Source organism: Ascaphus truei, chromosome 11, assembly GCF_040206685.1.
Source record: "Ascaphus truei isolate aAscTru1 chromosome 11, aAscTru1.hap1, whole genome shotgun sequence".
Taxonomy (NCBI): Eukaryota; Metazoa; Chordata; class Amphibia; order Anura; family Ascaphidae; genus Ascaphus; species Ascaphus truei.
The window spans coordinates 38,803,714-38,819,521 of record NC_134493.1 but is presented as its reverse complement, the minus strand read 5'-3'; the positions used below and the strand labels follow the sequence as shown (position 1 = coordinate 38,819,521).

The 15,808-nt window shown below is 48.4% G+C and overlaps 3 protein-coding genes across 4 annotated transcripts in view; 1 reads left to right on the top strand and 2 right to left on the bottom strand.

The window, feature by feature from the left end:
* Positions 1 to 4,734, top strand: part of TBL3 (transducin beta like 3) — a 32,760-nt gene extending 28,026 nt beyond the window's left edge. For both annotated transcript variants that reach the window (XM_075565746.1, XM_075565744.1), the window contains 5 exons: positions 382 to 440; positions 1,628 to 1,731; positions 2,795 to 2,866; positions 3,616 to 3,774; positions 3,945 to 4,734. In XM_075565746.1, the coding sequence (XP_075421861.1) occupies positions 382 to 440; positions 1,628 to 1,731; positions 2,795 to 2,866; positions 3,616 to 3,774; positions 3,945 to 4,099 (549 nt within the window). In that variant the 3' untranslated portion in view covers positions 4,100 to 4,734. The remainder of the gene's footprint in view (positions 1 to 381; positions 441 to 1,627; positions 1,732 to 2,794; positions 2,867 to 3,615; positions 3,775 to 3,944) is intronic.
* Positions 1 to 15,808, bottom strand: part of RPS2 (ribosomal protein S2) — a 181,080-nt gene that overhangs the window by 37,751 nt on the left and 127,521 nt on the right. The window lies entirely within an intron of this gene.
* The window catches only part of LOC142463243 (NADPH oxidase organizer 1-like), a 7,868-nt gene continuing 105 nt past the window's right edge, over positions 8,046 to 15,808 (bottom strand). The window contains exons 1-8 of the mRNA XM_075565743.1: positions 15,754 to 15,808; positions 14,809 to 14,889; positions 14,056 to 14,131; positions 12,983 to 13,160; positions 11,893 to 12,089; positions 11,324 to 11,434; positions 10,669 to 10,786; positions 8,046 to 9,728 (exon numbers count right to left, since the gene is read on the bottom strand). The exon at positions 15,754 to 15,808 is cut by the window's right edge and continues 105 nt beyond it. Coding sequence (XP_075421858.1) covers positions 9,047 to 9,728; positions 10,669 to 10,786; positions 11,324 to 11,434; positions 11,893 to 12,089; positions 12,983 to 13,160; positions 14,056 to 14,131; positions 14,809 to 14,889; positions 15,754 to 15,808 — 1,498 coding nt within the window. The 3' untranslated portion in view covers positions 8,046 to 9,046. The remainder of the gene's footprint in view (positions 9,729 to 10,668; positions 10,787 to 11,323; positions 11,435 to 11,892; positions 12,090 to 12,982; positions 13,161 to 14,055; positions 14,132 to 14,808; positions 14,890 to 15,753) is intronic.

The window sequence follows — 15,808 nt, the reverse complement described above, 5'->3', positions numbered from 1 at the left end:
CTGTCTGTGTGTCTCTGTCTGTCTGTGTGTCTCTGTCTGTCTGTGTGTCTCTGTCTGTCTGTGTGTCTCTGTCTGTCTGTGTGACTCTGTCTGTCTGTGTGTCTCTGTCTGTGTATAGAGACACAGAGATTGGAGGGATTGTGTGTATTCACACGCTGTCTCAGGCCCCTGGATGATAGTTGCATTACCACTTTTCTTTCCTTCTGGGACAAGCCCTACAAACCTTTCACTTTGCCAGGGATCTGGCACGTTCGGTTGCACCACATGGTGGAAGAGTCAATGTCGTCGTCCTACTTTTCACTCTCAAATGGAATGGCGAGATAAGAAAGGGGGGGGCTGGGGGTGTCACACCTGGAATTGAGGGTTGATTTTCGTTGGCAGGACGTCACCGAGATGGAGCTGGCGGAGGAGCAGGCGAAGCAGGAGGAAGATATCCTGAAGTGAGTGATTTTTTGGGGGGGCGTTGAACACAGGGCCGTTCCCAATCCTGCACATTGTGTGCCGGGGGTGGGCATTCCAGTCCTCAAGGGCCACTGTTGTGGAAAAACTGAGTCCACCCTTATTATGTTTGAGGCAAAAACAATCTGTTGAGAAACGTTATTGCAGCGGCTGCTTGCAAGAGTAACATTCACATAAGTCAGGCAGCAATGTACGGCACTATAGGCTCTACGTAAGCTATCTTATACCACAAGAAGGGGCAGGCATACATCATTTTGCAATGTCCGCCCATAGGACTTCATCGGGCATCACACTTTTCTTGCAGTTACTTGGTTATACATTTTGCAATATATTTTGGCAGATTAAACAAAAAGAAAACTCATGTGGTGAGCCAACTCCTCTTTCTCAAAGCCGGCAGCCGGCACATCTCTCTGTCGGACTCTACAAGTAGATAAGACGAGGGGCCCAGCTAAACAAAAAACTTCGTTTCAGCAATAAAGAAAGATATGCGCGCACACACACACACACACACACACACACACACACACACACACACACACACACACACACACACACACACACACACACACACACACACACACACACGAAAAACAAAAGCCTGGTTATAGCTATACATAAAAATGTGAAAATATTATTTTTCCATACTACCAACTGGCCAGGTATTGGGGATATTCCTGCTTCAGCACAGGTGGCTCAGTCTTGACTGAGCTACTGATTGAGCCACCTGTGCTGAAGCAGAGATATCCCTAATACCTGGCTTGTTGGTGGCCCTTGAGGACTGGAGTTGCCCCTCCCTGCTGTATGCTCCGTGTCCTGCACCTTTGCACTGTAGCAGTGTGCACAGCACTTCGCAGACAGGAATTCGCTCTTCAGCTGTATAGGAACACTGTAAAATGTTACTTAACGGTGCCACGCCTTGGTGATAAGAGGTGCCGTGGATGGGGTGATGCAAGCAGGATAGACAGCATGGGTATAACAAGGCAGCTATACAACCTCCTATACTAATGCTGCTCTTACCTCCTTATTACACATTCTGGGCCTTATTCACTAAATGGTTTGAAGCCATCATTCAAGTGAGTGAGGCCACAACGTGCCATGCAGTAAACATGGCGCTCCGAGTCTGCTCTGGTATAAACGGCCCGTGTGTGTTTAATTTAACCCTTTTAAGGCAGCAAGAGCTGTCGAACCTGCTGCACGAGAAGCGGTTCCTGAAGGCGCTGGGACTGGCGATCTCCTTGGACCATCCCCACACCGTGCTCACCGTTATAAAAGGTGAGCGCTCTGCGTCGGAGATCCTGCGGCTCCCGCCGTCCCCGGTTCGGTCGGAATCCGCTTCACTGACGTGAATCAAAATGCCCCTTCCATCCCTTTCCATGCCCCGCCCCCCCCCCGTCCTCGTGCACTCTGCTTCTCCATTTGGTTAGTGTAATGCAGGGGCGGTCGACTCCAGCCCTTAAGGCCCACCAACAGGTCGGGGATTGGGTTTATCCCTGCTTCAGCACCGATGGCTTAATCAATGGCTGTCTTTGAGCCACCTGTGCTGGACTGATTGAGCCACCTGTGCTGAAGCAGGAATATCCCTAATACCCGCTATGTTAGTGGAACTTGAGGACTGGAGTTGGCTATCCCTGCCCTAGAGCACCATGTTTGGGGACACAGGTGGTCCTCCGTAAGTCAGTAGGACTCTACATCTGACACCAAGAGAGTCGGGGAGACTTTTTTCGGAGGCTGGTGTCAAACTCTCGGCGTCACTGCAAGCCCAACGTGACTCTGCGTGTACATGAACGGCAGGATGTTCAGATCAGCCAACGTTTTGGACACTGAGGGGTGATAATGTGTGTAGTGGTGCTTCATAAACGGACCTCTTGATTGAATAAGAGTTCTCTTGTGAGCCTCGGGTCCGGCTTATTAGACTATCAGGTGCAATCCTTTGTTTTCTTGCTGTAATAAGCCGCTCCACAATAGACGCCATGTATCCCTGCAGAGACCATAACTGTTACATACGCCTATAACATATATATCTCTTACTGTGCATCCAATGTCTGGTACGTAATGTATAACCCTGCGCACTTAATGTAAACATGTATTTGTTATATCTCTGTGCCCAGGACATACTTGGAAACGAGAGGCAACTCTCACTGTATCACTTCCTGGTAACACATTTTTATAAATAATAATAAAAGCAACCGCAAGGTTTGCAAGCCGTTTATCCCTTTAAGGGCGCCCTCCTATAAGACAAATAAAGAACCATTGAGCTCACGGTGACCCGGTAAATACGGCAATGTGTTGTAATATTTAACTGCGCTGATTGCCACACCGTAATCTTTTCTGTTAGCTGTCCTGCGGGAGCCACAAGGAAACGATGACCTGGAGAAGAATATCCTGAGGTTGCGTCGGGATCAGAAAGGTATGTGCGCACCCCGCCCGTAATGAGCCCCCCAGCGTTTGCGACAGCCTGTTAACCGTTCCTCTGTGGCCCAGTCCTGCAATGCACTGCGTTCCCGGAGTGAGACGTTCTCATAGCCGCTTCTAGATCAGGCTCTCGTTATTCTCGGAGTGGGACTCTCCTAATAGCTCCTGGAACAGTTTGCATTGGTTTGCTATGGGCTTCTGGTCACAGAGGGAGACACTTTGTCGCACCTCAGTCCGGTATTACCTGCAGCTCAGCAGCTGTTAGCCCCCCGCAGCAGGGTTTTATGGCCGAGCTTTGCAGAATGGAGCATTCTGATTGGTTAGCATTAAACCAAGCTTTCTGATAATTTAGCTGGGAAGTTTCTCTTTATATAAGAAGGGTCTATGTGTTTTGTGTTCAGGGAGAAGCTGTATGAATTCCCATTTTATTACTGCACCTGCTTTCAACATATGCTTTCCTTTTCCACTTCCTTTCTTTCTTTTTCTTTCCCTCCCTCCCCTCTCTTCCCTCTTACCCTCCCCTCTCTTCCCTCTTGCCCTCCCCTCTCTTCCCTCTTGCCCTCCCCTCTCTTCCCTCTTGCCCTCCCCTCTCTTCCCTCTTGCCCTCCCCTCTCTTCCCTCTTGCCCTCCCCTCTCTTCCCTCTTGCCCTCCCCTCTCTTCCCTCTTGCCCTCCCCTCTCTTCCCTCTTGCCCTCCCCTCTCTTCCCTCTCTCTCCCTCCTCCATTTCCTCCCTCTGTTCTCAGAGTCCATCCTCAGATACTGCAGTGTCTGGAACACAAACTCTCGGAACTGCCTCGAGGCCCAGTCCGTGCTGAAGATCCTCCTGACACACGAGCCGCCAGACACGCTCCTGCAGTACAGTGGGGTGAGAGGTGCTGTGGAGGCCCTGATACCGTACACAGGTGAGATGGGAGAGATACCTGTTCTGTGCATTATTTGGGGGGGGGGGGGAAATCTTTCCATAATTCATTGTCGTGGTGCCGGTAAGGCTTTTCTGGATGCTCTGAGTTTGGACGGGGTGTCTGAACCGCGTTTCCGCTCCGGTGACCCCTGCCTCTCTCCCCCCATACAGAACGCCATATGCAGAGGATGGGCAGACTCCTGCAGGCCTCCATGTTTGTTGATTACATGTGGCAGCACATGAGGCTGTCGGATTTACCAGGGGGTGAGGAGAAGCCGCCCGCCCCCCTCCCGTCAGCGCTGCTCCAGCCGCAGGAGTTGGAGTGAAAGCTGCCGGAGCCGGACATCTTTCCCTGAAGCCTGCAACGTATACACTGTAACCAGGCCCTTCCTCAGGCAGTGACGGAGACGGCCCTCTGCCGCATCACCCGGGTCCTCGGCGCTGTTACGTGCCGTGTGAAGACCACACTGGCTGATGAGTCTGGACAGCGTGTTCGTCATGTAACGGGGATATTCATTGGACGGTCTTGGTCCGTGTCCAGCACCTCTCTCGTCAGAGCTTAGCTCCAGTACACACACTGCACCAGGACAATGGTGGACACGGTCACAGATTGTGATGCTTTTTATTGGACAATTTGTCGGAACTTTCAAGACTCTTTTTTACGTGTATGTGGCCTGAGACTTTAACCCTTTCTTGTCTGGTGGCAATATCTTGCAGGCCACTCGCACAGCCAATGGTTTAACCCTTTTCATGCCAGAGGGAGCAACTACTTCCTATGTTGCGATGCGTGTTACTATGTTGCGATGCCCCTCTGACTTCACAAGTGTTTTTGAGGGGAGAAAGCACTTGCTCGTGGCTAGAATGTTCCAGCTGTGTTCGTGCCACAGTAACTTACACCGGCCTTTGTGGTACCTCATTTTAAGAATTAAAAAAAAAAAAAAACCCGGTTCTGCCTTTTGTCCCCTTCATGTTGCGCCTGCTAGAGACGCCCACTCTAACTTTGCTTTGTATGACTATCGGAGCCATTGTAACAGCAAGACCAGTCCTATAGCTCTGCAGCCCAGTCCTATAGCTCTGCAGCCCAGTCCTATAGCTCTGCAGCCCAGCCCTATAGCTCTGCAGCCCAGTCCTATAGCTCTGCAGCCCAGTCCTATAGCTCTGCAGCCCAGTCCTATAGCTCTGCAGCCCAGTCCTATAGCTCTGCAGCCCAGTCCTATAGCTCTGCAGCCCAGTCCTATAGCTCTGCAGCCCAGTCCTATAGCTCTGCAGCCCAGTCCTATAGCTCTGCAGCCCAGTTTGTAGAAGGGCCAATGTCACTGAGGAAGATGAGGTCACCTTGTCACTGAGGAAGATGAGGTCACCTTGTCACCTGAGGAAGATGAGGTCACCTTGCCACCTGAGGAAGATGAGGTCACCATGTCACTGAGGTAAACATGGTGACACAGAGGGTGTGAATTTTTGTTGGGTTAGAAAAGGGACGTCCCAGTCACACAGGGGAACACTTCCTGCATTTCCTGGTGGTCAGCGTGTGACCTCTGGACATTAATAGGTCCTCTGCAGCTCCCTGTGACGGGTGCGAGACAGTGCCATTGTTTCCAACACTAGGAATAACGGCTTTGGAAGGATATGTAAATATTCCAGATACACGATACTCTTTCTGGGGAGAATAGAGGTTTCTGCAAAATGTATTCCTCTTACGCGCTGCTTACTCTGAGACATCCACTTGGCAGGTCGCTTAGCAGTGTTCCAGGACCCCCAGGCAGACACAGGGTTAATCTCTGTTGCCAAATAGGCTGCAGTACATGGCAGTGTCACAAACAGGATGCAGTATAGAGCCGGTCACTTAAAGTGACATTGCTTAGGTACCATGTCTCTCAATCCCGTTCACTGTGCGGTGCACACGCTGCTGTTATAAAATATCTGTACGGTGGGGATGCTTAAATCCGCAACTGGTCCCACGCTCAGCCGGTAACCAGAAACATTCCCACGCTCAGCCGGTAACCAGAAAACATTCCCACGCTCAGCAGGTAACCAGAAACTTCCCACGCTCAGCCGGTAACCAGAAACATTCCCACGCTCAGCCGGTAACCAGAAACATTCCCACGCTCAGCCGGTAACCAGAAAACATTCCCACGCTCAGCAGGTAACCAGAAACTTCCCACGCTCAGCCGGTAACCAGAAAACATTCCCACGCTCAGCCGGTAACCAGAAACATTCCCACGCTCAGCCGGTAACCAGAAACATTCCCACGCTCAGCCGGTAACCAGAAACATTCCCACGCTCAGCCGGTCACCAGAAACATTCCCACGCTCAGCCGGTAACCAGAAACATTCCCACGCTCAGCCGGTAACCAGAAACATTCCCACGCTCAGCCGGTAACCAGAAACATTCCCACGCTCAGCCGGTCACCAGAAACATTCCCACGCTCAGCCGGTAACCAGAAACATTCCCACGCTCAGCCGGTAACCAGAAAACATTCCCACGCTCAGCCGGTAACCAGAAACATTCCCACGCTCAGCCGGTAACCAGAAACATTCCCACGCTCAGCCGCTAACCAGAAACATTCCCACGCTCAGCCGGTAACCAGAAAACATTCCCACGCTCAGCCGGTAACCAGAAACATTCCCACGCTCAGCCGGTAACCAGAAACATTCCCACGCTCAGCCGCTAACCAGAAACATTCCCACGCTCAGCCGGTAACCAGAAACATTCCCACGCTCAGCCGGTAACCAGAAACATTCCCACGCTCAGCCGGTAACCAGAAACATTCCCACGCTCAGCCGGTAACCAGAAACATTCCCACGCTCAGCCGGTAACCAGAAACATTCCCACGCCCAGCCGGTAACCAGAAACATTCCCACGCTCAGCCGGTAACCAGAAACATTCCCACGCTCAGCCGGTAACCAGAAACATTCCCACGCTCAGCCGGTAACCAGAAAACATTCCCACGCTCAGCCGGTAACCAGAAACATTCCCACGCTCAGCCGGTAACCAGAAACATTCCCACGCTCAGCCGGTAACCAGAAACATTCTCTCGCTCAGCCGGTAACCAGAAAACATTCCCACGCTCAGCCTGTAACCAGAAACATTCCCACGCTCAGCCGGTAACCAGAAACATTCCCACGCTCAGCCGGTAACCAGAAACATTCCCACGCTCAGCCGGTAACCAGAAACTTCCCACGCTCAGCCGGTAACCAGAAACATTCCCACGCTCAGCCGGTAACCAGAAACATTCCCACGCTCAGCCGGTAACCAGAAACATTCCCACGCTCAGCCGGTAACCAGAAACATTCCCACGCTCAGCCGGTAACCAGAAACATTCCCACGCTCAGCCGGTAACCAGAAACATTCCCACGCTCAGCCGGTAACCAGAAACATTCCCACGCTCAGCCAGTAACCAGAAACATTCCCACGCTCAGCCGGTAACCAGAAACATTCCCACGCTCAGCCGGTAACCAGAAACATTCCCACGCTCAGCCGGTAACCAAAAACATTCCCACGCTCAGCCGGTAACCAGAAACATTCTCACGCTCAGCAGGTAACCAGAAACATTCCCACGCTCAGCCGGTAACCAGAAACATTCCCACGCTCAGCCGGTAACCAGAAAACATTCCCACGCTCAGCCGGTAACCAGAAACATTCCCACGCTCAGCCGGTAACCAGAAACATTCCCACGCTCAGCCGGTAACCAGAAAACATTCCCACGCTCAGCCGGTAACCAGAAACATTCCCACGCTCAGCCGGTAACCAGAAAACATTCCCACGCTCAGCCGGTAACCAGAAAACATTCCCACGCTCAGCCGGTAACCAGAAACATTCCCACGCTCAGCCGGTAACCAGAAACATTCCCACGCTCAGCCGGTAACCAGAAAACATTCCCACGCTCAGCCGGTAACCAGAAACATTCTCACGCTCAGCCGGTAACCAGAAACATTCCCACGCTCAGCCGGTAACCAGAAACATTCCCACGCTCAGCCGGTAACCAGAAACATTCCCACGCTCAGCCGGTAACCAGAAACATTCCCACGCTCAGCCGGTAACCAGAAACATTCCCACGCTCAGCCGGTAACCAGAAACATTCCCACGCTCAGCCAGTAACCAGAAACATTCCCACGCACAGCCGCTAACCAGAAAACATTCCCACGCTCAGCCGGTAACCAGAAACATTCTCACGCTCAGCAGGTAACCAGAAAACATTCCCACGCTCAGCCGGTAACCAGAAACATTCCCACGCTCAGCCGGTAACCAGAAAACATTCCCACGCTCAGCCGGTAACTAGAAAACATCTTTATTGATTAAAAAATATATATAAAAATTGCATAGCAAACACAGTATCTGCGCACTCCTCATTTATCACTTTGAGAAGTGTGTGACACTTTATGGGCAGAGCAGCCCGTCTGGCAGAGGGGAGGCTAATGTTCAGAGGGCGTGCAATGCGTTGCTGGCCCCACAGGGTTACAATGCATGCCGAGCTCTCCTGTGACTCGTGGTTGAAAAGAACATTCTGTGAGGCCTATTGGACAGGTGGCGTGTGATGAGTGCCTGAGCTGGTCGCAGTGTCCACGTCCAGGAGACGGGGCTGAGGCTTTCATTGAGTATGCATGGCCAGGGGCTGCCACTCTCATGGCTCCTGTGTAATGGGTCCATATATAATATAAATCACAAGATATTGTCGCCTCTCCCTGAATGTGCTCGGGGTAATTACTATGGGACTGGACGTAGAAAAGCCATACATAGGGCAGATTGTAATCCTTTCTGGTCTACAATTTTGGGCCTACCAGAGCCCAGAGGAGATTAACCCCTTCTCTGCCAGAAGGGCCAGCAACACAGTTTTGTCTAGACCAGGGGTGGCCAACTCAAGTCCTCAACAGGTCAGCGTTTAATGATATTCCTGCTTCAGCACAAATGGCTCAATCGGTGGCTCAGTCAAAGACTGAGCCACTCAACGAGCCACCTGGGCTGAAGCAGGGATATTCAGAAAACCTGACCTGTTGGTAGCTCTTGAGGACTGGGGTTGGCCACCCCATGTCTAGATTAAAAGGAGCATCAGTAAAAAAATTACAAGGCACAGTGGGCTATATTTACTAAGCAGCGTTATTCCATAAGACACCTTGCAGTGCTGAAGTGTCCATATTGCCCATTCAGTTGACACTTTTGTCTTATGGAATAACGCCTCTTAATAAACGTGGCCCTCTATCCAGGACACTGTCACAATAAATACAATATATAAATAAATCGGAAGCGAGAGAGATATATATATATTTATCTCTCTGTTACTTTTGCGTCTCACTCAGCTCTGATGGCTCTGCACTTCTTGCTGTTCCCTGAAGCGCGTTCTTGGTCACAGTGGTGCACTTGTGAAGAATCTCGTGCGTTTTGGGCCGCTGGGGAACTTGAGGAGTCCTTGGCGGGGAGTGAGAATTGGGTTGTCTAGTGGGCAGCTCGGAACGGCCGCTAGAAGCAATGTCCTCATCACTCCTGTCTGTTACCAGCTGCCTTGTCAAAGGCAAGACTTTATCCCTCTTTTCATGGCCGTGCACATTATACTTTGTGGAAGGAGCTCTTAATTGACTTCTATTTCTCTGCAAGGGTGACGGCTCCCAGTCTGGGTCGACGTTCTGCGTCCTTCCCCCTACATTAGCCATATCCAAATTGTCCAGCTCTGAGGCCAGCAGCGAGGCCGCCTTGGGCTCTGTGTTGGTTGGTAGCAAACTCAGAGACCTGGACTTCTTTCTATCCAGCTTCATTTCCTTGTCCCTCCCCTGGTCTTCCACACAGGGTCCCTCTTGAGACTTCCAGGCCTTGGTAAATGTGTTCAAGTTCAACGTGCTGGTTGCTTTGAACAGGTTTGGGGTGGAGCTGTATTTTCCTTGTTTGATCATGGCTTGGAGCTGCTGGTAATTGCGGTACGGCTGGAGGAACATGGATGGGACATACCCAGCTCTTCCATTATACCTGTTGAAAAATTGGACAGAGGTTGGTCCTTGCTGCTGCTGATAGGGGAAGAGAAGTTTACCCAAGCATGTACAGTAGCTTGGATGAAGTCTTGGTCTACCAAAACATTACTTGGTGCTTCTAGTTAATACCTTTGTTAATTACAGGCAGTCCTCGTTTTACAACGCTTTGCTTTACAACGAATGGCTTATCCAACGCTGTGCAATGCATACCTATATTCATTTTTACAACGCCAAAATGGCTTATCCAACGCTCTTAAGACGCTTTGCAACATTGTGTGTGTGTGTTTATATATTCACATTCACATAAACAACGTTGCAAAGCGTCGTAAGAGCGTATATATATAATATTATACTATATAATATTATATTATACTATATAATATATTATTTATTATGTTATATTATATATAATACAGTATATACACTATATAATTTATGTGTGTGCTGCATATCTTATTGCCAGCATAAAATATTTGGTGTATTTTAGTGTTAAAAATGCCTTCAGGAACGGAACCTTTCATTTAAACAGTGTTCCTATGGGAAAACGTGTTTCGCTTTACAACGTTTCGCTTTACAACGCCATTTTGAGTAACGCATTGTGTCGGATAACCGAGGACTGCCTGTATAATGTAAACTCCTCAAAGCAGAGATCTCACCTACTGTCAATTCCCTGTTGACATATTATACGTGATGTCATATTCTTTTGTCTCATGTTGCACTAAACAACAGAATATGTTTGCATAAGTGATATCCACTTCGTGTTATGTTTTGGAATATAGGTCTAAGTGCATGTCTGAAAGGGTTAAAATATTTTTCATATTAGCTATCGGCTTTTCAGGGCTCTGAAGTTCTCCCATTGGGCACTCACGGTATTAAAGAATGGACATGGTAACTCTGACCTTGGTATTTGGCAAAGTAAAACACACACAAATTCTCACCTGACCAACCACCAGCCATTGTTGGATTTCTCTATGACTTCCACCAGGACGCCTATAGTGATAGAAATCTCATCAGTGCTCGTGGCTTCATACGTTTGTTTTGCATAATAAAGGATCCCTGGAAGAAGGAAGAGAAGAATATTTAGCGAATGAATGCATGATTTAAAAAAATAAGTCAAAATCACTTCTATACCAGGAGAGAGTTTTTTTTCTTCTATGGATATTCCAAACGTGTGGTTTAGATGAAACATTTTTTTAAAGGGATGTAACTATCTCTTAAGATGAAGGTGACACTTGCTTCCCTTTTCAGAAAATATGGTAAGGGTCCCATGTGGACCTTTCATCATATGGTGATGAAAGGTCCATATGGGACCTGAAACGTTGTCTTCTCACTGTTCTTGGTTGTCCCATTAAATGGAGAATTGCATTATGAACATTCAGGTACAGCCATACAGCTTTAAGACAGAATATTATAGCTACGTCTTATTTCTCTCTTCTTTTTTTTTAATGTATTGGGAAATAATAATTACTAGTCAGTTAACTACATGTCAATTAGAGAAATCTTGTAAACCTGACATTTTGAATGCTCTGTTGGGTTACACTTTGGGATCTCTTCTTACATCCTTACATTGTTCTTGCCACTTTCTAGACTCACCATCATCGTCAGAATCCATTCCTGAATCCGTCTCGTGGGTTTCAAGATCTTTCAGGTATGGAGCAGGAAACCAGGCCAAGTGCTTCTCTTCATTCTCCACCAACCACCAGCCTGAAAGGGAATCGGGAGCGATGAGCATTGGACAGTCTAGAGGGGCGGGCATCCATCCATCCACAAACTTTGTACAATGGAAAACCCATCTCAAAGAACCCTGTAATTTAAGCTTCATGACCATGCAGGTGTGTGTATGGAAGGAGGTGCATTAATAGAGACCTCTCTTTATTCCTTCACATGATGTGTGATCTGTGACTTGGAAATAATAATTGGCCAGGGTTAGTTCAAAAAGTTGCATATGAAGTTTCCACAGCTAAAGGTTAGTTTCGGGGTCAGAAGCCCAGTGAAATGATACCTCATTGACAAAGCAATTCATTATAAACAAACAGATAAGAACATGAAAGCAGGCACGAGATTTGTCCAGGTTAGATTGTTTTGTAACATGAACCAAGTAGAGAGCCTCACTGTTCTGCCAATCTCGCTTACGGAGAAGAGAGTGGCTGATCACCGCTTACCTGAGCTTTCCTTGATTAGCACGCCCAGGCGCTCGTGGCGTTTCACTTTGAAGGGTCTGTTCTTGGTATCTTTGGTCTCGTAATCCTCTATGCACATGTATTGCTGGGACACCATGGGCTGTGTGGCTGGTGGCTTGGACAGCGGTCTTGGGTGGTCACTCTTCTCATCCTTTGTCTCTGATGGCATGATCACTAGACTGGGAATTGACAGGTGCAATTCATTAGCATACTGTCCTATGCAGAAGGTGGTATGGAGCCCCCTGGCAACATTACTGAAACCTACTGCAGAATTTGAGCCACCGCATTTTCTGTTAGAGTGGTGGCTCCACATTGTCAATTAGATTAACCATTTTAATAGACTGTTATGAGGTTTCAAGTCGTGGCTTTAGATTTACTGGAGCCAGACTAGAAAACCTACATATAACATTAAAAAAATCTCATGTTGGTCTTTTGAAAGGTATCACAGCCTGTAACAAGCCAACATCTGCCTCGGACCAATGCTGCTATAAGAACCTGGAGTGTTACTGCAATGTACTGCAATATTCCTTAATGGTGTAGCAATAATACAACTGAAGCCCCCCATGCAGCTGCACACTCAGGGAATATTATCTGACCTTATATCAATTTACTCCACAGCGATAAAACTTCCACCTCAAAGTCTCCTATTTAATATGCTGTGAACAGTGACGTAGGAATAGCCCCGGGGCCCCGCTCTCTAGGGTGACCATATTTGTCGCGACTGCGCATGCACAAATCAGCCAATCGGCACTTGCTGGCTGCTCGTACGCATGCGCGATTGGTACTTGCTGACCACGCATGCGTGATGTGCTTTTGCGCGACCGGCAAATTCTGATCGCGCATGCGTACGAGCAGCCAGCAAGTGCCGATTGCGCATGCGCACGAGCAGCCGGCAACATTTGTGCCCGGGTGCCAGCTACGCCACTGGCTGTGAAGCTTCCCTGTGCTGGAGAAGATTTCAAGCCCTTCATTTGAATGGGGCTGATCTCTTCTCCACCACTGGAGAAGGGACTTCACAACATACTGAAGACTAGCCCCAGGGAGTCGGATCGATATCTCTCGGCCACCATACCTGTCTGCGGGGAAGGATGGATTCAGATCATGGCTCCTGGGGGTGAAGAACTGCATGACCTCTTTGCACTGGGAGATCTTGCCGTCCGTTTTCAGCAGCTCCCGGGAATACGTTTCCAGCAGGCGGAGACGCTCTATGAACCGGTTGGTTTTCCTGTTCCGTCTGAAGAGAGGAACATCTTGGGAAGGAGATAGGAGGAGAAGCTGTTAATGGACACGGGTGCTGGGCCTGGGGTTACATTACGAAACCCTCTAGTGTAATTTGTCTTGACATGCTGGGAACCGGTTCACCCGGAGGAAATGACTGGGTGGAGATATTGCACCTTTTGAGCACTTTTTAATTTTTGGTTTTAAAGTAGGGAGGTAATAATGGACAAATAAACCTGATTAGGAGCGGCTCAGTGAGTAATGACACTGACTCTCAAAACAATGTCCCTGCGTTTGGATAAGGGGAATCTTGGGCGAGTCACTTTATCTCCCAGTGCCCCGGGCACCAAAAACATAGAGTGAAAGCTCCACGGGGCAGGGACTGTAACATTTCCATGTGCTGCGTTCCGCACGCTATGCTGTAATTGTGACGCGCTTTGAGTCCATTGGGAGAAACGCGCTATGTGAAATAACTTTATTATTATTAAAGTTTTGACAAATGTTTGCAATTTGGGTACATGAGGTATATGGAGTTGGTGTGCATGCCACAAAACATTTCACCCTTTGAGCATGGGATGCAATGTATCACAGTCACGCTCTACACTGTAATAACTGGTAGCCATCTACGGTAACCCAGCTCCTGCAGTGCTTTATCTTTTCAGCCTTTTTAAAGGATTGAGAAATTCTTATGGTGAAAATAATCTTCCAGCAGAGGCCGAGTGTAAGGCAGGGGGTTGCCAACTCCAGTCCTCAGGGGCCACCAACAGGTCAGGTTTTCAGGATATCTCTGCTTCAGCACAGGTATCTCAATCGAAGAGCCACCTGTGCTGAAGCATGGATAGCCTGAAAATCTGGCCTGTTGGTGGCCCCTGAGGACTGGAGTCGGCCACCCCTGGTGTTAGGGATTGCAATAAAGTAGATAGTTACCTCTCAGTTTTGGGATAATATTCTCGGACTTCCGGAACAGTCCAGACTCCAGGGGAAACTTCTTTTTCAGTTGTCTCTAAGAAAGAAACAGAACCCAAAACAAAATGATCAATCATTCCCTCTCTTGCTCACTTAAAAATCCAACCTGATTTTCAATGTATCTCTGAGCATTTACAATTGATTATAGATAATAGCCCCAGCCAGGCTATAAATTACTATATTATAGAAAGAAAATACATCAACACTCCAATACATATTAATTCTAAATAAAACAGTCAATATCGTGTTCCAATGGACTTCACTCAGCGTTGACATGGATAAATCAGATTCATTGTCTGCAGTGGTGTGTCAGTTATATATATAGGGATTCTCATTTTAGGTTTTAACCAAAAAAAAAACACCACCGACTTCACATCTTCCACTTTTGGTTAAAACCAATAAACACCGGGAAATTAAACATTTTAAATGCCACCTCTCGTGGCAGCCCTGTGAACCGGTAGGATACAACACCATCACCGGTGAGTATAGAAACACCACATTTCGGGGCAATTTTTTTTTCTTTTCATTGTTAACACAGATTTAAAATAAATAAATAAATGAAAACAAACAAAAAGAAGTATAGATTTTAGGGGTGGGGGGAATAAACGCAGAAAAAGCGGAATAATATCTAAGTTTGTGACTATCTGACAGGTGCAGTATGTTGGTCCCTATGAATGGGTTCAGGGGGTCAGGGGGTCGGGTGGTCGCACTCACTTGCAGTTTCTTGAAATCTTCAAAAATTCGGTAAATCAGCATGTCATTGTGATCGGACCACAGCACCGAGAACATGTTGTGCTGTGAGAATGAAAGCCACAGAATTAGTTGGTCAGCCTGAGAAGCAGGTTCCTGGGCATTAAGCAATGCAGCAGCGAGTGGCTAGTAAAACTCAGTGCTGTGATCTATGGACTCAGTCGCAGCTGCATGTCACACAACAGGTGGATCCCCTCCCCCCCACTCACTTCTCTTACAGGTAGAGGTTAAATCTAAAAGCAGAATTGCATGTTCGTAATCCCTACCCCCTACTAAATGAACATGCCGGATTACAGAATAACCTGACTGTCTCTATGCAGTCCCAGCTCCCCAAACCTCTATTCATTAGACCAGAGGGGCTCAACTCCAGTCCTTAAAATCCCCCCCAACTGGTCAGTTTTTCAGGGTATCCTAGCTTCAGCACAGGTGGCTCGACTGAACCACTGATTGAGCCACCTGTGCTGAAACAGGGACTGATTGAGGCACCTATGCTGAAGCAGGGATGTCCTTCAAACCTGACCTGTTGGGGGGGGGGGGGGTCTTGAGGACTGGATTTGAGACCCCCTGCATTAGACAAATATAAGACCAGCAGCCAGACAAGGTACATATATTGAGCGATGTCAGTCAAACAGCGCTGCCACAAAGTATGCCAGGTGCAAAGGTGCCAATCACACCATGTGCCAGTCACGGAGCACTGGATGTGAATACAATTCCCATAGAGGGACAGCGATAAAATATACCAATCGCAACGAGTGCCAAACACAAGACGTCCCCGTCACAAAGTACCCATAGATTTCCAGCCCAAGAGAATGGCAGCCCCAGAAAGCCAACACAGACAGGGCACCGGCTCCTCTTCATCCAGAGACGTGGTTACAAAACGATGTTAAATGAGTGGGAATCCAACGCTACCTTGAGTCTCCCATGCTGCAGGACCCCGAGGGCTTTCACTTCCATAGGGTATCGG